At 37.6% G+C, this 26182-nt stretch overlaps 4 protein-coding genes across 5 annotated transcripts; 3 read left to right on the top strand and 1 right to left on the bottom strand.

Annotated features, from left to right (window-relative positions):
• Positions 1-2327: 2327 nt before the first annotated feature.
• Positions 2328-9940, top strand: LOC108677419. Its single transcript, XM_018165638.2, has 8 exons — positions 2328-2456; positions 3894-4047; positions 4346-4602; positions 4762-4899; positions 5426-5812; positions 6154-6360; positions 6717-7048; positions 7340-9940. Exons 1-8 carry the CDS (start codon positions 2375-2377, stop codon positions 9632-9634), a joined length of 3852 nt encoding a protein of 1283 aa, XP_018021127.1. The 5' UTR covers positions 2328-2374; the 3' UTR covers positions 9635-9940.
• Positions 9941-10021: 81 nt separating this feature from the next.
• LOC108677420 lies at positions 10022-16653 on the bottom strand. Of its 2 annotated transcripts, none has more exons than XM_047882165.1 (10): positions 16573-16653; positions 16151-16273; positions 15666-15805; positions 14758-14846; positions 14224-14313; positions 13743-13827; positions 12407-12586; positions 11406-11510; positions 10666-10772; positions 10022-10349 (listed from the first exon to the last, which is right to left on the bottom strand). In XM_047882165.1, the coding sequence occupies exons 2-10, from the start codon at positions 16266-16268 to the stop codon at positions 10322-10324; spliced, it is 942 nt and encodes a 313-aa protein (XP_047738121.1). In that variant the 5' UTR covers positions 16269-16273; positions 16573-16653; the 3' UTR covers positions 10022-10321. The 2 variants fall into 2 exon arrangements, with proteins under 2 accessions (XP_047738121.1, XP_018021128.1); XM_018165639.2 differs by having other exon boundaries at positions 16567-16651.
• Positions 16654-17058: 405 nt separating this feature from the next.
• LOC108677414 lies at positions 17059-20527 on the top strand. The gene is made up of 7 exons (XM_018165632.2): positions 17059-17164; positions 17437-17565; positions 17860-18085; positions 18594-18765; positions 19070-19285; positions 19650-19727; positions 20118-20527. Exons 2-7 carry the CDS (start codon positions 17451-17453, stop codon positions 20253-20255), a joined length of 945 nt encoding a protein of 314 aa, XP_018021121.1. The 5' UTR covers positions 17059-17164; positions 17437-17450; the 3' UTR covers positions 20256-20527.
• Positions 20528-21768: 1241 nt separating this feature from the next.
• LOC108677413 lies at positions 21769-25766 on the top strand. Its single transcript, XM_018165631.2, has 9 exons — positions 21769-21826; positions 22416-22517; positions 22932-22996; positions 23154-23323; positions 23550-23721; positions 24006-24140; positions 24478-24585; positions 24889-24975; positions 25233-25766. Exons 2-9 carry the CDS (start codon positions 22418-22420, stop codon positions 25356-25358), a joined length of 963 nt encoding a protein of 320 aa, XP_018021120.1. The 5' UTR covers positions 21769-21826; positions 22416-22417; the 3' UTR covers positions 25359-25766.
• The last annotated feature ends 416 nt before the right edge of the window (positions 25767-26182 follow it).

Raw genomic sequence — 26182 nt, 5'->3', positions numbered from 1 at the left:
CCGCGAACAAAAAAGGCCAAAAAAGGCCTATAACTTAATAAATATTAATATATTTGTAGGTTCCGGTGTAAGAATTCCATTTTTTTTTGCAGTTTATAAATTTTAATTAGGAAGTACCCATATCATAAATTTTAGTCAGCCAACGCCATTCAAGTTACCCAAAACTTGTTAGTCACGTGAATAAATTAAAAAAGGTGCTTCGGCTACGTTTAAATCTACGTTCACTGAACTCATCGAAGTGTAGATGAGTTCGAGGTGAAATGGATGAAGGTAGATGAGTTCAAACAGGGGGGATGGGAGTGGCAATGCTGACGGATGAGTATATCGAGTAGTCCAGATTGGCAAAATTAGTAGAAAAGATAACTTAGACGGCTGCCTACTTTAATAAACATATATTTCATATATTAGTGAAATTGATAGGGATATGGGAAGTGTTCGGCTGATAAATGGTGACAGGGCTTCGGGACTGGCTCCGAACTGCCTGACGCCTGTGTATGCGGAGCAGCCATCAGAGCGACTGCGAGAGCCTGCGGGTCGTCACTTCAGTTGACCATCAGCACTGAACGTGGGAGGTTGCGCCATTGAGTGCGCGCAATTGTTTAGCAAAGTTAAAGGGAATAGAAGCTAAAGTTTAACGTGGTGTACCGGTTCTAAATACATTATTTTACGTTATTATTCAGAAGTAAAATATTGTGCGTCGTATTATTTAAGACTTTTTGGCAGTGAATGTCATCACATTAGACTAGATTAATTAAATTGAGCCCCCGTTCTAGACGCATTCATCGCCAGTTTTTTCCTCTGCTGCCTGACCGACAGGGCGAGGTTGTTCATTGGAAACACTCGTTATCGCAAGAATTTCATCTCCTCTTAATTTTTTATGGGCCATGACGACCCAGAGCTACATTGTTGAAGAATGTTGCATAAAAGATCTTATTTTAAGCCAAGAAAACATGATATGGGTTGAGAAATGTGGTACAGGGCTAAATCTTTTGTTGCGTATCTTGGGACGTCAGCAATAAATTACTTTTCGCATGACATTCAGTTGTGGGCAGGCCTAAAGCTAAGGCAGCGCAAGCCGGTGAATTTTTAGCATTAAAGACCTCTTTCATTGTGATATTTAGCGAAACATTAAAAATCGCTTGTATCTAAATTTACAGTTAATATTTTTATTAAAATATTCATATTATTATTTTAATATTAAAATGTGTTACTGTTATGTATTATTTATTTCATTTATTTACGCCTTTTTTTCCAGTAGCACTAATTAGAGGACATTCTAAATAACTTCAAAAATCACAATTTTAATGAAAAATTAGAACATTACTCAAAGTTAGTTACAAGAATATAGGTAAAAAGTTCATGAATATTTCGTCAAAATCGGGTTTTTACCTTGGCATAAATGTATTCAGTATAAAATGAAATAAACATAACTGCAATAGTTAATAGTTATAGTTTTCTACTAATTTGTTCGTCCCGAGATTTCGCAAGGGCCAAATTCCCGATCTTTATCAAGGGGATTCAAAGTATAAATATTATGGCAACTTTAGACCCCCTCTGTGATCGGCAGAATTTTTAAGAACAGAATCAGGAGATTGGCCAGTATGATTGCTATGTAGCAAATCATGTTAGACTGTGCGGCCACAATAGGATCATGCTTGTTTGTTACCATGACATTTATTTGGTACTAATGATACATGCAAAATACAAATAATACGTTTTGTAGATAATTTGATATTCTACTAAATTAAAAATTAAAAAGGTCCAAGCAAACTTTTTTACACCATTCAATCACTAAAAGCTCTGAATACTTGGACTGTAAAACTCGTTGACATGAATTATGACGCTCACTGTAAATAATCGCAAAAAGCAGGCCAATCTTTAACTTGTAGTCTAATATTTTCTTAAAAAAGGATATAAAGACAATAAAGTATCTCACTTTAGAAGGATATTGTTAACGCTGGTTTATTTAATTTCTAATGAATAAATACGATCCAAATAGCCAAAAGCTGCAGAATTTAAATTCGGGAGACGTAATTATACTACTGATACCACAAATCTACGGGACTTTGCCGCCAAAAATATCCTCCAGCAATCAAGTTCCCTATATGACAATATGACACTGACGCTGGTGTCTTGAGGGCTTGGTATTATAACTTGATAAAACTTTAATTGAATGATGAATTAAACTTTACTGAGCTCAAACTCACTAGTGGAGTATTGCATAAATCACTTGGTAGTAACGAAAACTTCAACATTAAATATTAAACATCAAGTTTGATACTAAAATAACTTTATTCAATAACTGTTGCATTTTGTGCAGTGAAAATTTAGGAGAGAATTTAGATGCCAGTGCGCGTCGCGGCATCGCCGTATAATGGATACGATACTGGTAGCCCGCACGGCGGCTGTACTGCTGCTGTACTGCACAGCTACTGCAGCCCTCGCTATACTTAAAGGTAATTAACTGATGAGATCTTACTAGTGAGATGTGATAATAGTTACGATGCAAGGTGATTATCATTACCTATTAAAAAATTTTTGGGTTTGCCGACGTTCAAATGTGTTATTTTTGCACAAAATATTGGAACATTATTGGATTGGTAGATATTATTGTTGTCATGTCTATAACCAAATTTGTTTGTCAATTATCAATGTGTAAAATAATTACAAATAAAGCAGAAAATGAATCTTACAATACATGGATGAAAATGCAAAATAATTGGTTGATTACATTTCTAAATAAATTAAAACCAGAATAGCCGAGCTCATTTAATACATTAATGTGTATACGTTTGTTTTGTTGCTAATTTACGTCGTTATCCCCGTTATGTTATTATGACTTTAATTAGCTTGCAATCATTTCCTAATCATCCATCCATTGTTTTCTTACATGTATTTCTTTTATTATTAATCGTAATGTCTTAATTTTGCTGTTTCTCCTGGCCTTATTGAATACATTTGATGACTTTTTGTGGTGTATTGTCCTTCTATAATCTATATAATTCAAATAATGTCGAAGCTGCCTTAATTATTACGCACAAAAATGAATTTATTCCATGAATGAAAAACCAGTTGAGCATTTGTTATGCCATCTTCGCATGAATTGCAGAAGAATCTTCTTAAATCTGATTCACTTTGTGTCTTAACTGTTGAGGCTGTGTGACCTCGTAAAGATCCTGTAGAAGTTACCTATCTATATATTATGAGCAAGCAATATATTTATGTATATTACATGCTCCCTTATGTTGGGCCATGATTCTTCACACCTCTATGATTTCCGTGTGTACTCATTATAATATGAAAAATAACAGTACCGATTGCGATTAGTATTGTGCTGGAGCACTAGAAGCCTACCGAGCAGCCAAGTGTTTCGCTTATTTCGTTATGAACTATTACTGTTCCGGTAACCTTGTAGAAAGGTTTAGCCCGTGCAAGTGCTAATCACGATTCAGATTACGACAGAAATTTTATTCAGTGGTTCTGCATACTCAAGTTTTGCAAATCAGAATATTGGGAGGAAGTTTCATTAGTTCAATGTCTTACATATTACATTGTTTTTAGAGTCAGCTTATTTTTAACTCTTTCTTTTATTTTTCGTATGCTAAAATCTACCGAAATTAGATTCCATACTACACTTCCCACCAGACAAACGACGTTGAATCAACGTTGAAATAAACGTAGTTTGGTTGAATCAACGTTAGTTAAACAATGTTTCAATGTCGTTTTTCTGGAGAATCTTCACTCACTCCTCTTCCCAGTTGCTGAATCGAATGCCAATTCCAGACACTCTACAAAATTAATATTACAGACTCTGTAGCAATAATTACCACCCTTGCTGCAATCAATAAGTAAACGAAATTTTCAAGTCGCGAATTTCACTGCCTCAATTTCAGACTCTTCATCGCACGTGATCACGGCTGTTGCCGGCAGCCCGACAGTCCTGCCGTGCCCCACCGAGCCTCTCAGCCGCCCTCGAGGCTCCCACCACCAAGAGTCCCACAACCTCATCCTCGTCTTCAGAGACGGCCTCAGCGCCCCTGTCTACAGGTTAGACCCTTACAGGTGCTTGAATTAAGGGGAAAAAATAATTCTGACTTACGTGCTTTGGATAAAAATTGCATCGCTACGGGTGATGTTTGAAAAAAATAATAAACGTAATCACATTTCTTTCATTCAACGAAAAATTTTTGAGGCTCGTATCAAGCAAACAATTATACCAGGATTCAAAACTTGAAAATAAATTTAATCAAATGAAAATGAATCAAACTTTGAGTATTAATTATAGTTTTGATAAGAACACAAAGAATTTATGAATATCCTCACACTTTGAACTGTCTAACCCCAGCTGGGACTCCCGTTCGTCGAATGGACAAGATTCCGACCGATGTTCCAAGTGTCCAAGCGAGGAACTGAAAAATCGGGCATATTTTTGGGACAAAGATGTGGACTTGTCACGCGAACAAGTATTTGCGATGTCGGAACATGTGTCTGGTTGGCAACATCATGTTTTCCAGGCAAATTTCGTGTCTAGCCCCGAGCCGCAAAGTTTTCCCAGCAATAGTACTCTGCCGAGAGACGATTTGCATAACGGCTCTGAAACAGGTGTGTTCCACTTGTCAAATGCCCTCGCTTAATTCGAACAAATTATCCATTAGCATGTAGCTGGCCATTCCTGTTAAGCTGTTCGTATTGCGGCTTCATTAATTTTTCGATAATGCTTTTGCCATCATGATTCGTTAAATTAGATAGAATTTTTTTCAGAAATGGAACCCTGGCGCCCAAGTGAAACGGGGTTAGTGTTGGACCCTTTACAGCTGTCAGACGCAGGGGACTATATCTGCAGAGTTGACTTCCCAAGGTCTCCAACCCGCAATACATTTGTCCAGCTCAGGGTTATTGGTGAGGAATATTGTCTCTTCTCATTAAAGCACAAAATATTAGCACATTAACAAATTATTTACATTAGCAAGGTATTTAAGTATAAAGTACCGCAACAAGTAAAGTTGATAACGACTGATCGTTAGAGACGACTTCCGCCACATAATTTATGACTGTAATCGACATGGAAAGGAAATTTTCGGGTTTTGCTGTGATTTTGTACTATGATTAAGAAATACCAGGAGAAAAAATGTCATAATATTAAATTTGCTTTTCCGATGATTTTTCGTACATTTGGTGGCGTCACTTTGGCCTCGAATTGGTATGGGTTTATTTTACCGATGTAAGATGTGAAAACTCTTATGGCGACAAGATTAAAAATATCCTACGGTGTAATTTCTGGCTGTTCTTTCAAAAACAGTTTCACCCGTACCTCTCGTTTCATGTCATTATCGTTTCCAGCACCATTTAAACATTTACTGAAGATGGTATGGTAACATAATATGTTCTTATCATGTCAGTCATTTACATATTATCTTCTTTTCAGAACCCATGACAAGCATTGCAGTGAAGGGCTTTGTTACTAACATACTTCGCGACGTCTCCATCACTTCAACGATTACGCAAAATTCCACAAAAACCAAGCAGTTGCCATATGTTTCCAATGGAGCTGGAAGCCTACTTAAACCTGCCTTTCCTGAGGGTATCAAAATATTGAACAAATCCGCTTCTTCCTCATTCAATCCATCTGAAACTGCAAATAATTTTCAATTGGGTTCACGCGTGGATAATGAAGTCAGTGTGAGATCATCCGACCGAAAGCATGAAAGTCAAGCAAAAAAGTCAACAGGCTCTCAAAAAATTCCTTCTCCGACGGTCCTTGGCCCTTATCCCGTGGGGACAGAACTATTGCTGCAGTGCGAGGTCATTCATGGTAAGTCTGATCGCAATTATCCCATGTTGCTTCATTCATATCGTTTGCTGATAGCGGAACCAACGAAGATATCGTTCACTGGAAATTTTCCAGATAATTTTTCACCTACAGGTTTAAAAACGCATTTTCAGCACCAGAGGCGATCAAAATTGTTTCCACATTTGTTTTGCAAAAAAATTCTCTAAACAATGATTCCTTACCGTGCTTTCAAAATTTCTTGCGTACGTGACTCACCTACCTCTTGAATAAAATGGACTATATATATTGTTAACATCAGCAATATGAGGAAAAATAGTTACTTCTATCTCTACTAATGGATACACTCAATTACCCCAACGAAGGATCCCCGCCTCCCGTGCTGCGTTGGGAGGACGACAAAGGCTCTCTTATCGCGGCTTCTGCGTTAACGTCAGGCCAGCGGCGTTCCAGCATCAGTCTGAGGCTAGCCAGCATCAGCCTGTCTGACGTGGGCGCCTATATCACTTGTGTCGCACAAAACTCCCCTCTCACTCCCGTTCTCAGAGAAACCGTCATCATCGACGTTGCTGGTTCGGGAATATGTTATAATTAGACTATACATTTATGCATTTCATTTGTGCGTGATAATAAGAAATGTGAAAATTTCATGAATATTAGTTTGCTAGTAACAGTTAAAACTAATTTTTTGTAGGCCATTCATTCTTATGTTGATATTTCGAACGAGGATTATGTCATAAATCGATTTAAAATGTTTTTGTAGGCACGGAAGACTGCCGTATAATAAGGATGAGATTGATTACCTTGCGTACTACGTAATTGTTAAAAAACATATCACAATTACATACGTTATAATGAAATATTAAATATTGTCATTCAATCATCCGCGTTATCAATATTGTTAATTGTTGTATTTTTCTTCCGCTAGTCTCTACGACGAGTATCAGAATTCTGGCGGCAAAAGAAAAATACATTTCGGCTAACGCTTCCAAAGCCTCAACATCCGTTAAATCGAACCCAGAAAAATTTGTTCATCCCCTCGCTATGTCGGCCCCCAAGGTGGCTAGCGTTACGCGTGATTTGGACCTGACAACCCTGGCTACGGTCCGTATAAATGAGACGTCACCACCCGTCGTTGTGTTCGAAGTTGACGAAGCTGACGAATTTATTCTGATGTGTGAGACTGCAGGAAGCAGACCTGCAAGCCCTCTTCTGTGGACCCATGGAAAGGGCTCGCCGATAGACGACAAGTTCATTACAGTAAGAAAATATACTGGTTTTTATTTCCGTTCATATATCAACGGTTTGATGTAAATGTAAGTGGCAAAGGGAGTTAGGTTCCTAATCTATACAAATACAAAGTTAATAGTGTATGAAATAAAATCTTGCTTGAAATCTAGTATAAATAACGTTCTGTGAATCTATGCAGCATCATGATTTTTTATGTCCTTACCTTAGTACTTCCAAATCATTCGAAACCGGTGACTTGTGTTCTCAATTATGCTCTCATTTATATTTTTGTTAAATTGTAAAAATCTTACAATTTCTCAGGTGACTCACCTACCTGGTAACTCTCCCAGTTTGACAATAACGAAATCTGTTCTACGCATGCGCGCTACAGCGTTGATGCACGGCGAACTCCTACATTGCAGCACGGTTGTCGCTTCAATTGAACAGCCGGCGCTTCATCCTAACCTCACCGCACGAATCCGCCTCTCAGTCAGCTACGCTCCTGTTGTAAATCTGACAAGCTATTCGCCACTCACATCCCTCTCTGAGAATTCTTCTCTGAGTCTCCATTGCGCCGTCACTGCTCATCCGCCCATAAACGGCCACATCACTCTTTTCAGGAACAATGAAGTAGTACACAAGTGGCTATCATCTGGTGTGAACGCAACGGAGAACAAAACCGTAACTATACGAGTGACAGGTGAAGAGTCATCAGGTTACTACAGCTGTTCTGCACGCAATAGTGTATCCAACACAATCTCTGCCCCTCTACACGTCAGAGTGAATTATGCTCCCCGTTGTGCTGGTAGCCCACACGCATCGTACAGCACACGAGGCGGCGAACCTCTCCTGGTGACGTGCGCTGTAGCTTCGCAACCTCGGCCTTCTGTCTTCCGATGGTACGTCATACCTCCAAACGGGTCAGAACCTGTTGAAGTGAACCCTTCGTCTCACAGCGATTTGGGGCGTAGTAGCACGATTCAATTTGTTGCTCCTCTTCATCCTCCATACCCTAAACTACACTGCTTTGCTGACAACAGTGTTGGGCGTATGGCAGAGCCTTGCGTCATTGACATAGTGCCAGCGGAACAGCCAGACCCGGTACAAAGCTGCCATGTAGGGCCGTACGTTGTTGCAGACAACGAAGAAACATCCATATCCGTAGTGTGTGTTGCGGGCAGAGACGGTGGTCTCAATCAGTCATTCACTTTAGAGGTTCGTCCCACGAGAAACCCACTTGCTCGGCCTCCCAAAGCCCTTTACCATCGCCCGAAGCCTAATTTTGACGTAGAAGGTCTTTCACCAAACGAAGAGTATATTTTCACAGTCACAGCGTCAAATGCAAGGGGTTTGAGCGCTCCTTTCATACTTAGGTATATTGTTCCTCTAAATGAAGTTCGGGCTTTTCCTTCCGTTATTCTCCATGAAGAAATCACTCCTGTGCTCTTGATTACTTTTGGAGCCATGGCAACTGTCATTACTTGTAGCATTGTTGCTTTGCTGGCGCGATGGTTCTGCTTTAAAAATAAATCCTGCCAAGTCAGGCATCCCCGTCAAAGAGCAAGTTTTACTCCTTCGAATGCCGATTATACAAGACTGCAGCAGTACAGTAACGGCAGCTTAGCTCGCGGTGGCAACACCAAGATGCCAATTCTTGAAACGAGTATTTCTCATTCACGGGGGATGAAATCCTGCTGTTACGCTGACGCCAGCAGCTGCAGCGGTGACAGTATCTCCCGCAGCAGCTGCCGAAGTACCACAGACACTCTCCTCTGGACGTTGCCTTCTGACCCTGAATCAAATCTCACCTTCAGGAACTCTGGGTGCTACCATATTGCAAATCTGACACCACCAGACGGCGTTACTTTGCATCACGCTTCAAGATACGTCTACCCTCAGCGCCGAGACGTATTGGTCACAGAAGTTCATGCCCTTGACTCCCCCCGATCACTTTCAAGATCATCAGCTTATTCCACAATCTTTAAATCTTCCTCTGATGACTGCAACAAATCTGATGCAGATAGATTTCTAGATGAAATCGATAACCAATCTTTCAAAACCAGAAGATGCACAATCAGTGCTAACTCTTTTAATCAAAAGTGCGCATGTCAGACTCACAGTCGCCCAACCACCGTTTCTCTGCCTCAGCGAGGATCAAGACTTCCCGTTGAAGAAGAGTCTTGTCACACCGGATTGTTTCGACCCAATTTCTGCGATGCGGCAGAACCCAGTTCGGGAGAACATCATTTTCTATCGCAATCATCGGGTATGGAGCAAGAAGCAACATCGACAGAAAGCGATTGTAATACTGACAGCTCAAATTCCCCTCTTCTTCGAGAAATTTCAGTCAATCCATCAAATATCATAGAACAGACAGTTGGTATCGAGCAAGACTCGTGCGACTATAACGACAAGAGTCCAAATTTTGAAACTGCTGATTCACTGGTGCTAACTGGAAAAGATGAATGGAATCCAGAAGAACTATCATCTGATCCTAATAACTCTGAATCGTCATCAGAACAGTCCAGTAGACCTCCATCATCAGTGTCAATGGCAACGGTGGCTCTCAATCCTAACTTCGATCTCGACCAACAGTTATCGGAGAGTGATTCCTGAAACCACAAGAAATTGCTTCAACATTGCAGTCGCAAGGAATCAAAACGTTCTCTTTTCGCTATATCTTCGATCTTTAACGGCATTTTTTGTTTAAGGAACGCCATATCAAGTTATGTCTGCTGTCTGAGCATTTTTAACAATCAAACTAAAATATTTTTAGAAACTTCAAGCCAAAGTTAAAAGTCTTCCGTCCTGCACTGTATTTTCATTTTATACGGAAAATCATGTGAGCGCACCTAACTTGATTTGCGCATATTTTTATGGTAATATATGTTGTGCATATTTGTTTACTTATATATTGTGCATATTTCTTTCTAATATTATTATACCAACTATATATTTTATTCCTACACACGTCTTCCTCGCATGTAAAAGAATAAATGTAAATTTAGTTTCATAAGGTGTATTTAATGAAAGGACATAGTCAGACGGATATTATTATAAACACATAACGTGAATTATTTAAATAGTATCGTGAATTAGTCGTACGAATTCGTCCTGTAAATGAGCTTTGAATACATTGGAAACTGGAGGAATTGAGTGAATACACCTGTCTACTGACTTAATGAATGATGTTTAATCATGACTTATTACTGTAGCTGTCAGTAGCTACTAGTGACAATTTTAGGGCAATTTCACGAGCGAGCTTTCCTGTTACGTTGAAGTTCTTGCCACTCATGGCAAGTATTACTCCTCGTGGGGAGGCACACGGTATCTGAAAACGATATTATGCAGTTAGTTTTGCCTCTCAAAAAAAAAAAAATTCAGAATCATAGCAATAATTGCTTGTAATTTTTTCATTTCGTTACAGAAAGGAATGAAAAACATTTTTTCATATTAAAAAAAACGTTTTTCCATAGATTTGAATTATTCAAAACCAAATACGAGCGATAGATTCTAAAATATTGACTCAAGTTTAGTATTATTTAGTGGAAGAGCACTGACACGTTGTTTCTAATAATCATGGTAGTATAAATAAGTGTTGCTGGCCGGTAAAGCAGCAACACTTGCATTCTTCAAGCAACTCTTACCCGCTTGCATTCTCAGCCAAAAGCTCGGCTTTGAACCTCAGCTGCTCCCACTGACTGGCGGGGTAGCCAACAAAGTCCCAGTACCAAGCGGCCAGATCGCGCACCACCTGCAGAGATTATAACTTCTTCATCAACGTCCTCGGCAATTTATGAGATGTTTTAGGGTCGATTTCAAGCCGTATCGTCTTGATTGCAGGAGAATACTTTAAATTCTTTCAAATTAAATCGGAGTTTAAAGTTGTCCAATACCAATAAAAAGCAAAAATACGAGTAAAAGTAATTATGTTTATTAATGACATAAAACACATTTTCTGATTGGATAGATGATTCAAAGGATTCTCTAGCGTAAATATCGTAAATTTTTTATTTCATTGTTTCAAAAGTAACTTTAGAATTTGTTTCAAGCTTCCATACCTGCCGATTATATAACTTTAGAATCAACTATGCTACCACATAAAGCTATGACTTTAAAAATTTTTAATCGTACAAATAATCGCGTTGATAAATGGTCAGAAATATCTTAATATATGTAAACTTCTTACCTTCGTCCCCGTGATGTAAACAAGTAACGTCATTATAAACTTAATACCTCAAAGACCGGTGAATACGCTACATGGTTCTTGACACAATGGTTCGCCACATGGTTCTTCTCTGAACAATTTAGTGAATTTCGCTTGAAAAGCCCTCGATGATTGGCTAACGAAGTTACAAACTCGTAATTATTTTTGAAAATTGTTCACCTGATCCTCGAAGTTCTGACAGGCGGAAGCACAAGACCCAACCTCGCCGTCGCCAGGATGGATTTGTGTGCACGAGTCTTGCAAGCCGGTCACGTGGTCGGTTATCTGAAGTACGAGAGCTAAATGTGCTGTAATGTTCATTTGGAACGACCATTTATCACGATAATTTAATAATTGTTGCCCTCTAAATGCATTTTGAAATCGAAAAACATAACAAAAAATATTTATTCATTAAATTTTCATTATCAAATGATCACGTATTTTTCTTATTTGTGATATATTGTCGGCTAGCGGAAAGCCAGAATGAAAAATATCTTTCCTCATTTGTAGAGTAAACAATTTTATTAATAAAATACTTAAAAATACTTTTTAAAAAAACACGTTTTTCTTGTGGACTAAAAAGTAGAAAATAAATTATGGCTTTCCCCAAAAACGTGGGTCGGGCAGATTTATGATTAAAGCGAAAAGCACACAACACACGAATTTTGGAAATTTGATGGTAAACGTACAACCCGACCCACGTTTTTGGGGCGAGCCATAATTTATTTTCTACTTTTTAGTCCACAAGAAAAACGTGTTTTTTAAAAAAGTATTTTTAAGTATTTTATTTTCTCCTTTTTAGTCCGTTGCTGCACGGACTAAAAAGCATGACTTGGCGTACGTATCGATGATACGCAGCGTCAGCGCCCGCACGTCATACTATATATATACTATATATATATACTTTACTCGATTAAGCTCATTTAGGTCTCTAATTGCAAGTTTTTATGATTGTATCTGAAATTGTTAGGCGAAAATAGCCTGTATGCCGAATTTCAGATCTCTAGAGCAATCAGAAGTGGGCTAATTTTCGTTGTCAATTTTAACAACAAACAAACAAACGCGAAGCTAAGCTAAGAAAAACGTTTTAAAAAGCACATCTCAGACACTATAAAAATAAAATTATTGACAAATATATTTTCTATAAAATTCACTCAGGTCATTCATATCCTGAAACGCACGATGTATTTATCCGTACTGCCGCCCTCATCGAAGTAGCACTCGATGTTGTCCCGCCTGAACTGGAGCGTCTGGTCGTACAGGGTGCGGGAGTAGGTGATGTAGTGCGCCAGTTCGGTGCTCAGGTCGCGCCACCACAGAGACGGCGCCGTGTCGGGGAACGTGTAGCTCTCGGCTGCGTCCTGTCACCGTGTAGAAGACGATAGTTTTAACGACGATAGTTAATAACAAGATGGTCAAAGATCATGAGATAAGGTACCTACATCCTATCAGCGCGGAGATAGGATAGTTTTGACGACGAAGGATAGGAGATCTGAGACTAAGAGATAAGGCACCTGCATTCTGCCAACTTGAAGAAGAGGAGAGCTGTGACGTGAAAGAATAAAGGAATTGCAGGGTATGAAATATGGTAGCTGTCCTGTACCCTTGAAAAATGGGAAGAAAATCGAATGGAAATTAAATGAAGTTGGAAAGGTAAGAGAAAGTTCAGGTAAAGAATAAAAGAAAAATATAATTGCTCAGGAAAAGTCGAGTGAGGTTTGAAATAATGGAACAAAACATTACGCTCACGAAAGTGGTTTGAGTAGAAGTAAGATTGAAGAGAAAGAGGATGTGAGAATAGAAAATTTGAAGAGAAAATGAGTATTTAAGATAACGAGAATCCAAACGAAGGGAAGATTATTGCATCGTGCATGAGTGCGGTTTCTACTGCGGGTCTCATTTGTGGGGTTAAGTTTTTATGTAGGTAGGATTCCTTACATTAAGTTATTATGTAGGTAGGATTCCTAACATTTCTCTTCTCTGTCTCTCTCGTGCGGGCGGCCGACGACCCGTGTAAGCGACCGCTTGTTCGAGTGTCTTAGTTTCTGTTGCTGTTTACCTTTCCCTCCTTGTCGCTTCGTCTCTTTGAGATGCTAACGCTGATTCTTTCTTGCTAGCTTTAGAGACCTTCTGCCTCTTGTGGGTGATGAACGAATTTCAATTCAAGAATTCGAAATAATTGACGCCTTTCCTCTCGGTTGTGATGTTAAGCCTTGACTTTCGGTGCGAAAAAGCCAAAAGATGGAACACTAGTAAATATGTGTGTGGATGGAAATGATGACAGAAATAAAACCTAAAATATGAAAACATTCGAGCGGTCAAGATTCCAACACGCTTTTAGAAATAAAAATTTATAAGGAAAAGTAATAAAAAATAAAAAAAGAGCACAAATCACAAACGTAATGAAAACAAATCCAAGCTAAAAATGACCATCCAGCGGAGCTTTTGCAAGTAAGTTTCAAGATGAGGCGATCCGTCCAACAAATCGTCGCCTGCAGAGCGCGAACAAACTATTACCTGCAGAACGATGATGTGCATAGACGCGATGTCTACGAAGTAAAGTGTCATGGACCACGGCATCAGAGAAGCTTCCACCAAATACCTATAAAACATACATGCTTGGATTATTCTATATTATATTCAGATAATCACTTGCATTCTTCAAAGTCTGTTGTTGTAATTAAGTTATCATACCTCATTCTGTATCAGAGATATCAAACAACAAATAATGATGTAATACCATACATAAAGTAGAACATTAGTGTGACATTACTGTACAAATGCTTTATAGTTTATACAATAAAACTCACAGTGATAAGGTGTGATTTTTATAATTCATTTCGTTAGCAAATGATGTAGCGTGACATCTTATTTAATGACACCCCTAGTATAAATTTGTGCACTTTACATTGCCACATTTTTATTTATCTATTACTATAATATATCTTATTAATGATATCTTTATTATTATTGCTTGATTTATATTTCAGACACATACCGGTTGCTGATGATTGAGGAGGTAATGGCGTCAGCCTGTACGTTTTTTGTGGGGTAGCTGCCGTCACCCTCGACGGGGGAATTCTCGTATCTCGTGGGTGAATAATTTTACTTTAACCATTTAATAGTAGCAAATAAAATTACCGTAAAATTACCGTTCAACCTCAACAGAAAAGTTCTCGTGGGTAATAGGTGATTAATACGAATTTTCATCATTCTGGAACTCAGAAAAATGTGTCCTAAGTCGCAGTGAAAGAGCTAATATTTTTATCCAAATTAAAAACAGTGATCCGAAATATTCCGCGTTGAGTCGTAAAACGATAAAGCCACTGAAAATAGAGCGCATAAAACTATGCAATTTATGTCAAAAGATATTTAAACTTCTTGAACACCTAGAAATATTTTCAATCGTAAAAATTAAAATATGTTCAAGCATTTTTATATTAGAAAAAATATCATTTTAAAAAATATTCAGAAAATATTTCAATCAAAATGTTTTCTATTACGCAATTACTTGCGTTGAATCAATACTCACATCCTAAGCATGGTCATGAGGTCGTTCTTGTAGACAAGAACTTTGTCGATGTTGTCTTGGTTGACGAAGTTGCCGCACAGGTCGTGCACCTGTTCACAATTTGTGATAACCATGTTTATTCTCATCAACTCGAATTTAATGCTATTTAATTTAATTTTTATTTTATTCTAGTCTACTGGAACGACGTTGAAATCTAGATGATATATCTCTTCAGCCGCGGTACAGGAGTTCATACAATTATATTGATCTAGAATCTAACCTCATTGTTAACCTAACTGAAATAAATCTAACCGTTAGATTTCTTTCAGTTAAAGTAGATACAGTATGTCAAGTTCATATGTCTTCCAGATATGTCAAGTAAAGTAGAGTTGCGAAAACTATACCGACGAGTGTCATATCGAAGACTTTAAAGTTACATATACAGGGTTGTATGTATAGATTATTTCTATTCTAATTACAATTGGAAGCGTGTATATTAACATTAACAATTAATCGTTACGTTTGGTGGAAAAAGTTGGCCAGATTCCAATCCCATTTCTGTCAGAAATTACGAATTGCTGTGAAAATTACAAACGAAAGAAATTTGAAAAGCAAAATAAAATCTTTCTCGAATTGCGTCTGGTAAATTCATTAGGACCGCATAATTTGAAATAACGGGTCGCACAACGCTATCAGCCCACTGCTGTTGTCATGTAATTAGATCGTTTTAAATCTATTTTATTGCACTTTTCATTAGAAACTATAGTATGCTTCTCTTAATCTCGTGAAAAGAAAAAAACTCCGAGTGACAATCCTTCAAAGAGATAATCCTCCATAATGACCTTTGAAATTAAATTTATTCTTAAGGTAACAATAATTTCTCCATTAATTTCTTCCCCCCCCCTATTTCTAGAGCTCCTCCATGACACCTGTTGCTCGATGTGCTCCCAGTAGTCGTCCTCGGGCTTGGGGGTCCAGGCGTAGAGCAACGCGTCCAGCAGCGCCGAGAAGCCAGGGTACGGCAGGGCGCCGGCCAGCCAGTGGCCAACCGTCAGCCCGACCGTCAACACTGCCCCAAATTACGTTAGGTCAGGCTGACGTGCTAGGCCGTAATACAGGCAGCATGACGTAACTTATAAATCAATTTAAGTAAACCAATTAAGCGGATTAATTAGTTTAATTTTACTTGAAAGGATTTAAAGAGGCTAAATACTTTCTTATGCTCTCTACATGTGAGCAATCATCCGAGACAATATCAACAAATAAACGTACAGAAAATATTAATAAAGACAGTAATTTTACAGAAATTCGCAATTTTTATCATTTATATCTGCAATTTAAATCACTTACCAATAGCCCGTATAAAATTCTGATATATATCACAGATACAGGTTATGACTTTCATATCACTCACGAGTGCCATCAATGTCGGGTTCTTCAGGATACGAAGTGACGTATGCGTCGCCCGGACCTGCGACGACCAGCAGACTCAGCAGAGCTGCTGCTGCTGCCCAGCTTCCCTGAATTTTCATTCTCTCTGAGATGTCAAGAAAAATATTCTGTATCAAATAACAGCACCTGTAGGATGAAGTTATTGGAAAGTATATTTATCACCATCAATCTATAGATGATAGGCATAGTAGCAATTGTATCAATAGCTATATAATGACGTATTTTTAAACGCATTTTCGTATTTACGATGAAAGCAAACACGTTACTCAATTGAGCACAAAAAAGTGTGAGAAATCACAATTATTTAAATTTGATCGTCTCTACTGAATCATCTGAAGGTCAGTCTAGCTAAATTTTTTTCAACTTCATCGCATATACCTTTACAAGTTGTTATCACAACGTCGTTTTGACTAGATCTGAGTATCCAAGGGCTCTAGGGTGACCATCTCCTAATATCAGTTCACTACTAGGCAAATTATTTCTCCATTTGATGGACATCTTGGATATAGAACGTCGCATTTGCAGGCATTATCTCGTGCCTGATAATGAAGAACAAACAAGAGACAAGGTATTGATTTCCCAACCATTATTGAAGAAGTTTATATTATTCTTATTACATTTTTTCTTATTTTTCTGCCATTATCCATAAGTTAGTATTATGACTTGAAATTTTGAGCAAGAATTTTAATATTCAATAAATCTGCAACGGTATTGTTCAGTAAAGTGTTTAATTATAATACCACATTCAGACGAAAAGCATTGAATCAACAAGCATGCTTGTTCCACAAATGTCAGGTGACGCTAACCAAATCTCTCGGTCGTTATCTAAGGAGACCGAAGCAGCTTGGATAATTTCTCATGCGCTTTATTGATGCGCATCTTGTCTGGTGTCGCTGATAACTATGGTAGCTGAAACTCGCTGATTCTTGAATCACTAAACACTTATAGATTCTTTTGTGAGGTTCTATACCTGTAGGTTAGTAAAGCTGGAATTTCCATGGTTTTTTCGCAATCTTATAAAAAAAAATTAGGGAATGCGCATAAGTTGATATCAATTGATTAAATAAATCCGTACTTATATATGTGCATTGTTTCGTAGTTATTTTCGGGGCTAAATAATTAATTTCAGTATTTGTTTATTGGAGTGAAAATTTCCATGTAATATCCGCCGGACCGTAACTAAACTAATATTGTAATAATTTACTCACAACAAGTGCAGAAATTCTAACGAACCACTCTATTTTCAAGCGATTTACTGGAAAATGAAGAGAATGAAGACGCTGGTCGCTGCCGTGGTGGTGGGGCTCTGCGTGGCGTTTACGGCCACGGCATCGGCTGTCGTAACTCCACGGGAGCTCATCACCATCGATGGACACCGTAAAATTTTACTTTATAAATATGTTTTAGTCACTGAGTTGGTATGCTGTGAATAAAATTAGTATTTAGAGGCGATGAATAGGGCATCTCTAATCTATTTTTTACAATACGAGTTGTTACCTTATTCTTCAAATGCAAGCCTCAGTTATTCGATCTCCCATTGAACATCTCTGAATTAAATCCTCAAATATTACTGCAACTGTAGTCAAAAACTATTTCAAAATATGAAAAATTTTAGGGCATGGAATACAATTGGAAGAATAATTTGACTCAATTATTTTTATTCGAGCACAGAAAAGACCATTGCGCTGGCCACCGCAGAACAGATGAGCGGAGTTTCAGCTGCCCTGTCCTTCACCGACCTCATCTTATCCATTGTTTTTGCCTTCAATCAAGAGGAATTCGATTACTGGGCTAACGTTGAAGATGAAGTCAGACTTCTTGTAGGCGCTTACATCAACGAACATAACATGAACCAAGTTGAGGCTTTCCAGGCAGACTTGGAGACTCTTCTTTTGAGGTTGGAAGTCAAGCAAGCATGGAAAACTGGACTTACATGTATTGCTATTATTATATTTACCGCCATGTTAAGTGTCGTACATAACAACTTGTACTTTCGGTGTCACTTGTTGTCATAACTCGATGCGTCGATGTTACACGTTACATCGAATTCTGTTTTAGAACATTTACGTGTACTGTCAGTTTAAAGAGTAAACCTGCAATATATGCCTCTTGATTATTGACGTAATCAAGCCATACACCGAGAGTTAGAAAAATTTTACAGGTCCTCGGTGAAACAAAACAAACGTAACCTCATAATAACTCATGGCACCGACGAGAATTTTCAGTTTTCTGTAGAAGTGATATTTTTTATAAATACATGTTGACCGATACAAAATGCCTCTCCTGTAAAGGTAGGTCATCAAGCGCTAGTAATAATTCAGTAAAGATTTCTAGTCTTCTCATAACTACAGTACGCTTTAGAAGAACAATTCTTCGCTAATCTTGAGGTTTCCTTGCCCCGAAAGGTACTTAGACGCGCCGGTGGAAAGCGACACCTACCCTGACAAGAACGAGCAAGCGGCCGCCCTCTCCATGGCGATCATCAGCCACCGCTACCTGGTCATGAGCGGGGACCTTAGGTTCTCTCTTATTCTCCACTTCGAGGACATCGCCAGCATGCATATTGTTGTCCTCAAAGTAAGCAGTGTCTGTCATTTTTGTGAAATAAAATTTAATTATCTCAGTAGCTTTACCTATTTTATCAGAATTATGTTACCTGCAGTACTAAGTATAAAAATTCAGGGACCAAGTCGGCACGCATCCATTGCCTTCGAAATCAGAATGAACCTCTTGCCAATAAAGAAAAATTCATATTGGTTTTATGCAATAGGCCACACCTTTCGGTTTTGAGAATTTTTTTATAATGAACAACGCAGCATGTATTTTGCCGTTTCTAAAGTGAGCAAAATTGATTTATGTTATGCATATTAATTCTCCCTAGGATGCAGCAGAAACTTACAGTACCGAGACAAAACCGTCCCAGTGGTGGCAGGACTTATCTTTCGAGCTCCAAGAATACCTTGACTATTCCGTCGTGGTCACGCAAGAGTTCTACCAGTTCAGAATGGACATGATCACATGTACTGAAGATTTGGACGCTTGCAGGATGAGCGACGGTCCTCAAGGTTCCACCCGAACTTGCTACGACACTTATACGGTAAATAAATTGCATCCATCCTTGAAGGATACGAACTAATAGAAAGGATTTTATTAATGGAAACTTTTATAATAAAGGTTAATATAAAGGTTCATATCCTGCATTTCTCCAATTGAACATCTCTAAATTAAATGCTCAAATATTAAAACGCATATGTAAATCATTATTGCATTTCAAAAATTTAATGCAATTCCAAATTTAAAGTGTTTACGTTCAACCTCGCTTATCTTGAGCATACAACACCAATTCAAACAGATTCAAAGTCTCCAAGTTTCAGCTGTACGTAATAAAATGTACATAGCATGCACGACGATTCCAGAACTAATCAATAACGTCTTGCGACTGTAATTCGTTCGTTGCACAGGTGTATGATGGCATCACGGAGGAAGAATCGACGTGCAAGCAACTAGCAGGATCTACTGACTGTGTCAACCACTGCCAGGTAATTAGTAATTTCTTTATTCTTTATTCACATAGGAGCACACAGAAATTTATAGCAAGAGAATATCGAAAATTTGAATAAAATACAAAATTCTTCCTTGTGAATGCCCTTATAAGCTATAGTCTCAATGACCTAAGCCATAATAGAAAATTATTAAATCTGCACCAGTAGAAAAAATATATAAAGACTAATCGCTGCTAATAAAATAGGGAAATAATCGCGTGGTTCGATTATGTTAATACTTTACGCAATATGTAATATTTATTTCAAGTTTATACTGAATCCTGAGATGTACTTTTTAGTATAAATTGAATACCAATAAGACACGAGTCAACACAATGAAAATATTAATTTATATTGAAATAATTACAAGACATTTCCATGCTGCAGATATACCGACAGCACCGTGAGCTGGAGCTGGACCAATTCTTCTCCTCTAAAGTGTCGCCTGTGACCGCCGAGTGGCAGATCCTCAAACAAATCGCCGACGACATCATTAATTCTGCCAGTGAATTTATTCCTCACTAAAAAATTATCTTTCACTGTAACCGCTAACAAGACAATTCATATGTGGAAATCCATTTTCGTGTGTCCGGAATTTTTTCGATGGAAACTAATTAGTTTTTAGGCCATTTTTCCATACGAGATATTGGATATACCTTTATTCCATACCTTTATGAAACGAATAAAAATTCTAAGTTCGAGGTGAAATTTAAGCTTTGGCGGATAAGATCAGCCTTCTAATAGATGAGGATTTTTCTATTTTAGTAATTTGAATAAACATGTATAATTGAAACTTTTTCTCCGTTAATTTAATTCCTTCCTTCCAAAAATTACGTAAAAATTATTATTTGATCTTCTCCCGCATGTGCGACATTCATAATGACCATGAACAAAGAATATCGTTCATTTATATCAAAATATAAAAAGAAATCAACAAAAAATCATTCGTCCAGATTTTCAGGTTTCATTTTTTGTGATTGGATTGGAAGCTTTAAAATAAAATACGATTAAAAATTACTTTTTAAAGACAACACTTCTAAAGAATCCAGTGTCTCCAATGTTAAAGATGTATAATGAATTTCTCATTTTAGTTTCGAATATTAAAAGAATTAATTTTTCAATTTTTTTAATTTATAATTTTTTTCGAAATTATTAATTCTGTCAATTGATTCATGCATTGCCTTCGACTTCACACAAGTGTGCAAAATTTCAGATCAATTGGACAGGTAAAAGTGTGTCAAATATCAGTTATAAGATTTGTAGCTAACAAAATTATTTTTTTTCAATTTTTTAATGTTAAAAAAAAATTTTAAATCATTTATTTTGTCATTTGATTCTTGCATTGTCTCCAACTTTACGTAAGTTTGCAAAATTTCAGATCGATAGGATAAGTAGAAGTGTGATAAATTTCAATTATAAGATTTGTAGCAGACAGACAGACAGACAGACAAACAAACAAGAAGTGAAGTTAAAGAGAAGTGTTGTAATAATGACAGTGATTGCGGTAAAAAAATTAAGATTTACTTGATCAAAATTGAGATAAGAAACGGAGTTCTATTTAAAGTATTTGAATTTTAAGTCAAGATTTTTAAAGCAGAATACACCAAATCAACCTCAACTGACATACCAAAGAGAACACATTTAACATCAACATTATTAATAATTTTTATCTTGATTGATGGAAGCTGGAAATTGAAACTTTACTTTAGCCGGGAGAACCTAATACACGCCATGTACTTAAAAACATAAATAATTTAATGATCCTAGTCATAGAACACTCTAATTATTGCAATACAGACTCGTAAAGCATTATATATCACTCGTATTAAGAAAAATGAGTTTTCCTTACTTACGATACTGGGATTTGGAATTGGAAATTTGGGGACTATATCAACGAATACATAGTCATGGCACACTTGTTGTCTAGTGTTCAAGGGCACCATTGTGAATTGTAACCGTGAGAGATTGAACAACTTTGTCGAAACTAGCTTGCGGGAACACACACAGCTGACTTTGATAATTCTATCTTGAATTTGCAGCCGAGCTTACGACGTCACACTCGTTTTCTTCATCGTACCATAAGAAACACCACTGAAGTGAGTTGTATTGCAGCTTTTGTTCCAAAATATTATAGTTTGGGACGTAAAATATCCACGAATAAGCAATTCTTTAACGTGTTTAATACAATAACGTTGAGTCTTTTTAGAAGAGGTAGTACAAGGCCACTAGTATTCACCTCATACGACAAATGAACACAGCATAGATTTATTGATCAGCGAGCTGTGATGGCTCATTAGTCACCAAGAATCTTGGAGCACTTAATTACAAATCTATCAACAATTATGATTTTTCTGTTATTTTTTTAGTTTAATTTGACTTAATTTTCTTTTATATTATTATTTTTATTATATTTTATTTTAGTTCATTTCATTTTATTTCATTTTATTGTATTTTATTTTATTAGTTCACTAAAAAGATCGGATAAACTTTTTAAAATATAAAATTATATGCTTCCAACCAAACTTTAGTTCATATTACTGTAATGAAAACATAATTTGCAAGGATGCAAACAGACTAAAATAAATGAAGTTAGCACGCAATATTATTAATCTGTTATTTAATGATATCCCTAAATGAGAATATTTCATTCGTTAAGAGAAGAGAACTCTAGTCATTTCTCTGCAGAAATGGAATTGCGTGCTGTGTTGATTGTAGCAACAATGGCGGCTGTCGCAATGGCCCAGCCTCGCCACCCCCCAGCCAAGGAAATCATCATCGATGGGAAAAGTGAGCTGCTTAGACCTTACGAAACGGAAAAAATTGTTGAAACCCTATTCAAATCTAATCATAGTTACAAATGTAATAAAAAAATATACAAGCAATATAACCATGGTGGAGTTAAATAGGACAACTCGTAGAGTTTACGCAGTTGTAATGTCATTTCACATTTTGTAATGTGTAGTGACATTACTCTGCTGTCTTTACAAAATGTGTTCGGGCTGATATTTATTAGAAAACTGTGAAATAGCATTTGATAACGGCATAATGATATTAAAGTTTGTAATCACAAAACATTGAAAGACTTTAGTATCAGCTAAACATTTCATAAAATTTAACAGTAAGCACTCATAATAAAGCGCTTACGATGAGCACGATTCATCACATCACCAACCACAACCTAACATAGCGACAAATTTACAGACGTGACCATCGCACTCACCGCGACCGCCTACTTCTCGAACGCCATCCAAAAGCCTTTCGTCGAGGTGGGTACATGAGGACAGTCCAGCCTACGAGCTTCGTTCAGTTAACCATATTCCCTAGCGGGGAAATTTTATTTAAGAATATTCATATGAAAATCCTACCTTCCTATTTGATATAAGGGAAATGCTTAGTTTTAAATTGCAATATTATTTTGATGAGGTAATGGACGTAATCACCGGCGTGCTCGCTCCCCCAACCCCCGAAGAAGATATCGACTACTTCAGTCTGATCGAGGAGGACGTGAAGGAGGTGGTGGGTGAGTACATCAATCAGCACAACATGGACCAGATCAACGCGTACAAATACGACCTCGCTGACCTACTCGACAGGTACGTGCCTAAATGCTGATATATATTATATACTATCATGTAGTATGTCAATGCGATAACCGAAAGAAATAAGACCGAGCAGATTTTGCAAAAATGCTGTTTATGTATTTTTGATACAAATTTCCCCAGTTCTTCCTAATTGACTTTTGTAGTACGATCTCGAGCGTAATCTATGATTATAAAGCTTGCATTTTAGTTAAAGATACAATAAAATTATGTGCCCCAGATATGGCCACGCTCCGGTGTCAAGTTCGACTTACCCCGACAAGAACACCGTAGCCAACAGCGTCTCGACCGCCATTGTGGCGAACCGCTTCCTCGTGGAGGCCGTCGAGTGGCCGTACTCCATGATGCTCCACTACGCGGACATCGCCTCCATGCACCTCATGGTGCTCCAGGTGACGCATATATATCCAGGGTTGTCGTAGAAGTATTGAGTTCATTGCGGAATAAGAATGTAGCAAATGTCCACGTATATATTCTAATATGCTCAGATTACTTGATAAAATAATAAGTAAACGAGTTCATTTATATGAAGGTAATCAGTAAATAGCATCATTTCATTAACTTCCGAGTTAAATCAATAAAAAACTTAATAAAAAAATTCAATCAAATATATTTGCTCAATAGTTCAAACTTACTCGTGAGTCACAACAATATAAGATAAACCTGAATTCATCAGGACGTGTCTGAGACGTACACAACCGAGGGCGAGACGCCGTCCCGCTGGTGGATCGACCTGGACAACGAGCTGGCGCATTACATCGAGTACGGCAGGATGCTCGAGGATACCGTCGTCGACTGGCGTAACGACTTGGTCAGTCTTTGTTGGCAGTAGCAAATGGTCTGAGTCAAGACAACATAAAATCCCACAACTATTTCCAGAATTCACGCTTGAATGTCATAATGAAAATGCCCCGATTGGCCAGCATAGGGAGCCAATAGTTACAAATGAACTGTAATGACAATGGTCCGCGAAGTTTTTTGATTTCTTGCTCACGTTCTGTGAGGATTCTTGAATGGTTATTTGACAGTCGTGATGGTGAAAATTTGGCCAAATATAATAGGACTCATTATAGAAATTAAGTTGCATAGGTTGTTGATGCAGATAACATTAATTGAGTTAATGCATGACCACCGTACGGTTCTCTCAGGTCCACTGTTCCTTCGAGGAGTGCGTCAAGAAGGAAGTGAAGTTCACTAAAAAAATCTCCGAAAAACAAAGAATTTCAGGAAAAAAAGACTGCTTCGATGTCTGGACAGTACGTAATCTCAAAGCATTTCAGATGAATATCAAATCATAAGAAATCAATTAGGTCGTGAACCGATCCCGAAGACATAATAGTAGTTCATGTTCAAACATATTATCTTACATCTATACTTTTATCTACTATCTTGAATGACATTGCAAGTAAAGTAAAAGCCATAAAAATTACGAATTCCTTGCAAATAAAAGACCACTCGCCCACGCTAAAAACGTTGATCAATTGCGCAAATATAAGACAACCTGTCATATATTATTTCTTGTGGTCAACAAAGACCTTCAATGGAGTTGTTGCCGGCAGGTGGTGGACGACGTAGCCGAAATACAGGACGACTGCACGGAGCTGCATGGAGACACCAGCTGTGATGATCACTGCCAGGCTTACCAGGTCTTTATTATTTAAATTTTATGGGCATAAAGTTGTATACAACGTTTGTCATGCAGCATAATCATGTAAATACATACATAAATAACTACACCACACGTAAGCGATTCGATTGCTAAAAAGTAAACCCGTGCGCATTATTTGCATTCCGAGATTTTCTGATGCTACATCGTCAAGATTGTTAGGTATTTCTTTTACATTAATTAGGAAAAAATTGGATTAACAGGAATTATATTATATTTTTTAAAATACGTTTCCAGATCAATATGAACCGCGAAGTGTCGGCCTACGTATACAGCTACCTGGGCCGCCCAATTGAGCAGTGGCAGGAGATGAAGGTAAAGAGCTCGGAGATGGCGGCGCTGGCTAGCGGCGGCGGCAACTGAAATCCAGCGGAGGCACAACTGAACTTCAGCGGTGGCGTCGACTGAACTTCAATGGAGGCAGCAACTGAGCTTCATTGGTGGTTGCAACTGAATTTAATGGCGGTGACAATTTAACTTCAGCGGCGGCGGCGGCAACTGAACTTTAGTGGCCGTGGCAACTGAACTTTAGTGGCGTTGGAAACTGAAGTTTGGTGTCCGCCGCAGCTTAACTTTAATGACGGTGGCAATAGAAATCAAGAAACGTTAGCAACTGAACTCAAGTGACAGTGGTAACTTCAGCTGTGATGAAATTTGAACTCAAGTCTGTTGGCAACCGCCGCCGAAGGGCCATAAGAAAAGATGGTAGAACTTTAAATATCTTTATTTTCAACAGACGCAGATATCTTTCAGGGATTTGCAAATTGATGAAAAATGTAGTGATTACATAATTATTTTTCATATTTTTTGTCCAATTCAATATAATTCTGAAATATATATCAATAAAGTTTTGTTAATTTACACATGACTCCTTTTAATCCTCCCGTTGAATTTATGAAATTTTGAATCATTATTCTAGAATGAAATTAGTTTTTTCGGTATAGATACGTAATTGAACATTTAAAAATTAACATTAATTGGGGATTCAAACAGAAAACTTGTGATTTTTATTTACAAAATATATTAAAAAATTACATTGTCTCCATTTTTAATCTGTTAAGCTTTAATTCAATTTCAAAAAGATCATTCTATGATTTAGATCCAAACATGTGCACAGTACAAGTGAAGCGCGTCATTGACATGAGGCTCACGATAATATTATTAGCTATCACTGTATACTTTGGACC

This window comes from Hyalella azteca, unplaced genomic scaffold, assembly GCF_000764305.2.
Source record: "Hyalella azteca isolate HAZT.00-mixed unplaced genomic scaffold, Hazt_2.0.2 contig9815, whole genome shotgun sequence".
Lineage (NCBI taxonomy): Eukaryota > Metazoa > Arthropoda > Malacostraca > Amphipoda > Hyalellidae > Hyalella > Hyalella azteca.
Note: the sequence above shows the minus strand (reverse complement) of the source record. Positions and strands in the feature narration are given on the sequence as shown.